Here is a 7,428-nt window from a genome sequence, read left to right on the forward strand (position 1 = left end):
GAGATCCAATAGATTCGAAAATACTATAATTTACTCAATTTTTAATGATACCGTCTTTTTTTTAACGGAATTCTTGCAGATAATATCATCTGCTGGTGATTAAGTGAAGGGTAAATATATCATTTCACCCATAAATTGGGCAGTTGATTTTGAATGTCCCTGCGTGGCAAAGTCCACGCTGACCGCTGACCCATTCGTTAAGTGAAGCGGTCAGCAGTCCTTCTCCTTGAATGACGAGGTGGCGTCCGCCGTAACTACCAGGGCGATGATCTGATGGATCTGAATCGCCTCCGCGAGGTTCTTTCGCAGCTTGGCCTCCGCCACCTCCTCCTTGAACTCCTCGGACTCCTTAAGAGCGGTACGGTTCATGGGGATCCCCATGGCATCCGTGATGAGAGCTAGCAGACCGTTTGCGCAGGACCGGTCGGACTTGTGCTCCTGGATGACCGACTCCACCTTTCACAGGATTTCCTCCTTGGCGGCGGCGAAGGCCAGGAACTCGGCCCAGGCCATGGAATCGGCTAGCAGCTTGGCCTTGTCAGGGATTGCGGACGAGAGATCAAGAGAAGTGAGGGGGAGGAGGTTGATGGCACGGCCATTCTTCCTGGTGGCGGACTCGAGGCGCGTGATGATGCGGTGACAGTTCAGGAGGAGTTATACGCGGTTGTGCTCGTCGCAGTCGAGGCAAGTACGTGGGGAAACATAAACATGTAATTAGACACTGAAGCGAGCAAATTTAAGTGGGCCGGGTGGGGATCCAATTGGAAGGTTTTTTAATTAAGCCAGAAAATGGTTCACCCGCCCCTTACCCCTGCCATGTGATTGGCTGGAGGGAGGTGTACGGCTATGGCCCACACCTGGGTACCGGATGGGCCAGCTGTTAACCCAAGCCGGGGGACGAAATAAAGATCCGACCCGATTCATGACAGGGTCAGACACGGTTGGGTATTCGGTTCAGTTAGTTTCAGATCTGGTCGAATCAACTTCATTTTTGCATATAAACCCTTAAACATTACGAAAGTATGAATACATTAGTGATTCCTAATCTCTCTCTCTCTCTCTCTCTCTCTGTCTCTCTCTCTCTCTCTCTCTCTCACTCTCTCTCTGTGTGGACGCCAAGTCTTTTTCTCGGGCCGCCATGGCTCCCAGGAAGACGAAACTTGGCAGAGGATCCAAGGCCAAGGCGCAGCCCGCCTCCGCTGCTCCTGGGGTTGCAACCTCCGTCTCGGTAGATGATGCCTCGGCTGGTGTAGAAGTCATAGACGAAAGGAATCTGGATACCCGGACTCTGCTGAAGCGCAACATCGACCTTTTACGTGTTGGTCTCGCGACTTCAACCACGGCGATCGAAACGCTCGAGATGTTGGCGGATGCGGATAAAGACGAGAAGTCAATTGCCATGATCGTTGGTATCTTTGGCGATCTGGAGATGCTCTTCTTTGGTTACAGCAACAAGATGAAGCAGCTGGCCTGGGAGATTCAGAGCCGATTCAGGGAAGAAGAGAGCCATGTCTCGTGAGGCTGGTGGTGCAACGAGCACTTGAATCCTCACTCTTCCTCTCTCACGATTGTTTCTTGATTCAGTGGCTTGGCTGACAAATGATTTACTGGGTTTCTGTTCTTGTTATGTGCCTGTAGAACTTGAGATCCCCTTGATATATCCTCTCTTGGGATCTGCACTTCTTGTTGTCAGGTGCAAGCGTTATTGATCTTGGGTATGCTGTTACAGTGCATAGTGGTGGCGTTCTTGTTGTGTTCATAAGATTGAGGCAACGCATTAGATGTGTTCATTTGGATCCAAAGTTTTGAGAATTGTTTGGGTGCTTTGTTGATATTTCTTTATTTTATAAGCTTTGAATAATATTTTATTGAGTTTATCTAATTCAGTAAAAATCAGATAGAGATTTATTTGATATTTAACTAATTATTAAGAATCTAAATCCTAATAGATTCAGGATGAAACTCTATAAATAAATAAGGATGAATCTTTTTTTTTCATTAATAAAATATTATTTTAATCTTTTGATAAACTCTTGGAGGTTGATCTCTTATCAAGGACTATAATCCTCTCGAAGTGATCATCTTTTTTCTCTCTCTCCTTTTATTATACCTAAGGGTCTTATCATGTCGAAACATGTTTATAACTTGCAAACGAATTTAGTAACTAACCTCAATCAAATATGTGCCATGGTATTATTATAATTTAGATAAGAAATATGGCATATATATATATATATATATATATATATATATATATATATATATATATAGCAAATTAAAAAAAATTAATTTTTATTTTTTTGTAAAGCATATTTTATGTTATAAAATATGATATTTTATTTAAAAAAGTAAAATTAATCCTAACCTATGTCCTATCGATCATTATCTCTGTCTCGTCATGATGCTCTTTGTCCCTCGTCATTTCTTATCGTCTTCATCATTTCAAACTATGTTACAATGCCTCTCAACTATAATAGGGCCTCGTCATGAAATCCACATTGCCTTCGTAATGACCCACCGAGAGGCTCAATCACCTTCGTCCGCAAAGGCACTCTTCGCAAGCTCAGCCCTACCCCACATGAAGTTTTCCTCATGATGCTGAATTGATAATTGAGGAGTTATATTAATTAAAATTATATATTATTAATTTTTAAAATAATTATATTCAGAAAGGGATTACCAATAACAATAACAATATCAATGTCCTTGTTTTAACTAGAATAGAAGAACCACTATCCAATAAGAAAGGGCTAAACAACAGGAAGAACAGAACCGATCCAATCTGTGACACTGAAGCGATCGCACGCGGACAGAGATAATTGGGGCGAATTGAGTTGGCTCGGGCTCGGTTAGCTTAAGATTGGGTCGATCAATTAAAATTACATGTAAACGGCCGACAAGTCAGGAAATTATGAACTTACGGATAAAAAATATCAAATTGTTACCATACAATTCTCTGTAATAAATATTCGTCAAAGAATTGTTACCGGACAATTCTCTGTCTTGGCGATCGCATGGCGCCCAAGAAGAACCGCGCTCGCCTCATCGAGGCCAGGAAGCAACTCTGCCCCTGTAGCAGGGCAGTCCAATCCCCGCGCGGCGGTCCTCCGGCAGCGACCTCGGAGCTCCCCGGTCAATCCGTCACCCCGCGCCTTTCCTCCACTCGTCCAACCCAAGAGACACCATCCTCTCAAGAAACATTCTCGGTGCCTCACCGGGAAGGAGAACAAAGCTTCGAGTTTGTCAATTTCATGGACTCCGGTGTGGTTTGGATCGACCCAGACCAAATGGAAAAGATGAAGGTCGACTGCTCGTCTTCACTGAAGCGTGTCACGTCTCAACTACTCATTGATATGCCATACGCAGAGGGGATGATCGACGAGCTGCAAAGATTGGTGGACGGAGACAAAAGCGAGGAGGCAATGGAGCATATCAGTTATCTTTCGGAGGCTCTGGAGGTGATCTTCTATGATTACAGCTTCGATATGAAGCATCTGGCATGGAAGTTTAAGCGCCAACTTGGCGGGCGGTTCCTGCAGTGATCGCAGAGAGGAAAGGAGCGGCCCATCTGGTGGCGGCCGGTCGCTGTGAGGGTGGCGGTGTCATGCGCACTTCAATACTGCGCCTCTCTCTCTCTATCTCTCTCTAGAGGGCAGTTCTTGATCTTGGGATCCTGTTCTTGTTGTGTTTCTATAGGACTCGGAGATTTCTTGTTCTGCTGCAGTGTGGCTCATAATGTGATGCAGTTTTCTGTTGGCAAAAAATACTACAAAGAATTGTGTTCTTGTGTCTTGTGGTTCTCAATGTGATGTAATCGCTGCAATATTATCTCAGTACAAGTTTTGCTTCTTGGTCATGGTGTTCAAATAATTAGGTACAATCTTGCTTGAATATAAGACATTGTGGGAGAAAATGTACATCAAATTACTTAGATAGAGAGACATGAGACATATAATGTCTTTATTTAAACTTGCTACAATATCTTTCAATTACATGCCATCCAACACAAGTAAGTTTATGACGGTACAAATCGAGCCACTTGGTCACATCGATCCAAAGGATTTGAACTATTTTATTAGCATAATTTCTCTTTAATTTACAGGAAAATTATATATATTATATATATGTAATATATATATATATATATATATATATATATATATATATATATATATATATATATAAACCGAAATCCAAACCCTCTCTCTCTCTCTCTCTCTCTCTCTCTCCATGGATTCCAGGAAGAAGTGCCGCATCGACTCGAAGGCGGAGAAGCAGCCGGCCTCCGGCAGTTCCGAGGGTGCAACCGTCTCCCCTGTGGATGATGCCATGGCCTTCGATGTTTCTGCTGCCGCTGCGGAGGGCCGACGCAAGAAGAAACAGGACATCCCGGCTTCGGTGAAGCGTGCCACGGGCTGTCTACGCCAAACTCTCCCCACTGTATACTCGGCGGTCGATGCTTTATCCGATTTGGTGGAGGAAGTCGAAGACGAGACTGTGGCGGCCATGATCGTTGGGGCGTTGGGCGATCTGGAGACGCTTTTCTTTGTTTACGGCAACGCGATGAACCGGGTGGCCCGAAATATTCAGCAGGAACACAGGAGAGAAGGCGGCGGCGAGGCTGGTGCCGCTGCAACTGGTGGCCGCGAGGCTGGTGGTGCAACGAGAACTTGAAACTTTGGTCTTCCTCTCCCATGAGCGTTTCTTGATTCGGTGTTTTGGCTGACAGATCGAGTACTTGCTTGCATTACTAGATCTCTGTTCTTGTTCTGTGCTTGTAGAACTCGAGATCCTTTTGATGTAGCTTCTCTTGGAATCCTGCAACTCTGCCTATTTCTGAAGGATCAGTGCTAGAGTCTGCAGCAATCTTGTTGTTTTGGATCCCATGCCCACCAAGGTTGAGATTTCTTGTGCGTTCTTGTTCTGATGAAGCAGGGGTTACATTGTCCTCATCTTACAAAACCACATCTTTAGTGCTAGCTTCTTGATGATCAAGAAGAATTACTACTTCAGGGATTTTCCAACATCAATCAATGTCAAGTCATCTCTCTCTCTCTCTCTCTCTCTCTCTCTCTCTCTCTCTCTCTCAAGAAATGGTCTTGAAACACCTAAGTAGTCTGGCACTCAAAATCACATGACACAGACAGTCAGACTCATGAACAGGAAGCAAAATAATATTGCAGCAAAACACAGGCAGCACTGCGACATTTTTGGTACAGGACAGAAGAACACAATTCTTGGTATTATTTTTTGCCAAGAGAAACTAATGAAACTGTCAGATTAACTGCCACTGCAGTAGAACAAGAAATCTCTAAGTTCTTTTACAGACAGAACCCCAAGAACAGATTGCTTGCACCATCAACCAATCACCCCAACTTCTGTACACTGAACAAGATAACCCAAGATCAAGAACACCACATCGAGAACTTCCGAGAGAGAGAAAGAGGGGGAGAGGTTGAAGACTCAGCACACAGCAGTCAAGTGCTGGTTGCACCGCCAGACTCACCGCCACCACCCGCAGTACTGCTGCCACCGCCACCACCACCCGCAGTACTGCTGCCACCTCCACCACCACCCGCAGTATTGCTACCACCGCCACCACCACCCCTAGTACTTCTGCCACCGCCACCACCACCCGCAGTACTGCTACCACCGCCACCACCACCCGCAGTACTGCTGCCACCGCCACCACCACCCGCAGTTCTGCTGCCACCGCCACCACCACCCGCAGTACTGCTGCCACCGCCGCCGCCAGATGCACCGCCGCCGCCTTCTCTGCGGTGGCTGCGTTCCTGCTCGAGAATCCTCACCGTTCTCTTCAGCAAATTGGTGTAACCTCTGAAAATATTCCCCACAGCCTCTAAGGATTCGGTGAGATCAGCCATTACTTCCTGTCTTTCTTGGTTATCCGGCAAATCTTCTAACTCTCTGGTCATCGACATTAGCTCCGGGAAGGTGGAACCCAGCGTGCCAATGCCACGCACGAGCCATCCCAGGCCATACTCGTCGGCGACCGTCATGTTGTCTACAGAATCTGCAAGAGCGGCCATCTGGGGATCAGCCTCGTCGACGCCTCTTTCTTCTACTACTTCTTCCCCTTGCGAGCGGGAGTGGGGGCCGACGGATGCGACTGAAGGAGACGCGGGGGTTGCACCCTCGGGGGCGGCGGAAGAGGTGGGTTCTTGAGAGGTGCTGGCTTCATCGTGGAGCTCCGTAGTGACCGGGGGAGAATCTTGGGGCGGAGACGGGACGGTGCCGCTGGAGGAGCCCGGCTGCGTCTTGGACTTGGAGTCCCGGCGACGGTTCTTCTTCTTCTTGGGTGCCATGAGAGGCAAGAGAGAAAGACTTGCTTCTCACACTGAGAAAGAGAGTATTTAAGGCTGTGAGAAATCCATTGTTTTGCTAATAACATTTAAGTGTGTATAATAGTCATTTTGACGGATGATAGACCGTATTTTGGTCCTACGTAAACCACCGACCGACTCTGCAAACTGACGCAACATCGTACACCTCCAGAACCGTGGGGTGCATGCCACGTCAAGCTCCAACGGTACGACTGTGCAGCCTAACCACGCCAAGGGCTGGGGGCGGTGCCGTCTGCTGTTAGGGCAGTGTCGTCTGATGCCGCTCAAGCACCCCTAAAAACGTCATCTCGTCAGAGAGGTTGTTCTGCCCCCAGAGTCAACGGCCATGTCGGACCAAGGCCCAACCAATTCTTGCACGCAAGTATAAATACCCCCGAACTGATCCAAGAAGGGGAGGAGAAAAAGATCAATTGATCACTCCACTGACTTGCTCATCGGAGGGGCCTCGTCGGGTGATCCTGATGAGGGTCATTTTTGTAGGAAAACGCAGCCACCTCATGAAGACAAGCTGCCAACCACTCAGGAATCGTCATCCAGTGCACGAAGGAGAACAGCCAATCGGTCTGGATCCTGACCAACGCCAACCAGCACTCCTTCACGAGGACATGACCACCTCACGAAGATGAGCTGCCAACCACCCCGGAGAAGGAGAGACGCAGCTCGGCATACACGGTGCCCGGATTGACACACCAAGGAACGCTGATCAACACCCCATCGCGAGGGCCTGATCGACCTCAGCATTCAGCTCAGTCGATAGAAGACTTCTGACGTTGACCCGTGGACCAGGTCGTGTTGACTCACTAGCCATGACACATTTGTTCACTAACGGATAAATGAGAGAGATGATTTGACATTGATTGATGTAATTCTTGTTCATCGTCAGGAAGGTGAAATGATTGATGTGGTTTCGTAAGATGAGGACAATGTAACCCCTGCTTCAGCAGAACAGGAACGCACAAGACATCTCAAGCTTGGTGGGCATGGGATCCAAAACAACATGATTGTTGCAGACTCTGGCGCTGACCTTCAGAGATAGGCAGAGTTGCAGGGTTCCAAGAGAAGC

General features: G+C 47.2%; 1 protein-coding gene across 1 annotated transcript; it reads right to left on the reverse strand.

Moving 5' to 3' along the window:
* Positions 1-5,477: 5,477 nt before the first annotated feature.
* On the reverse strand, positions 5,478-6,326 carry LOC135594138 (glycine-rich RNA-binding protein GRP2A-like). The gene has a single exon (XM_065084552.1). The coding sequence runs from the start codon at positions 6,324-6,326 to the stop codon at positions 5,478-5,480; it is 849 nt and encodes a 282-aa protein (XP_064940624.1).
* Positions 6,327-7,428: the final 1,102 nt, after the last annotated feature.

The sequence above is a fragment of the Musa acuminata genome, chromosome BXJ1-9 (genome assembly GCF_036884655.1).
Source record: "Musa acuminata AAA Group cultivar baxijiao chromosome BXJ1-9, Cavendish_Baxijiao_AAA, whole genome shotgun sequence".
Taxonomy (NCBI): Eukaryota; Viridiplantae; Streptophyta; class Magnoliopsida; order Zingiberales; family Musaceae; genus Musa; species Musa acuminata.

Excerpts from the sequence above, each read along its gene's own strand:
- LOC135594138 (XM_065084552.1), bottom strand. The coding sequence starts at position 6,326 with ATGGCACCCAAGAAGAAGAAGAACCGTCGCCGGGACTCCAAGTCCAAG.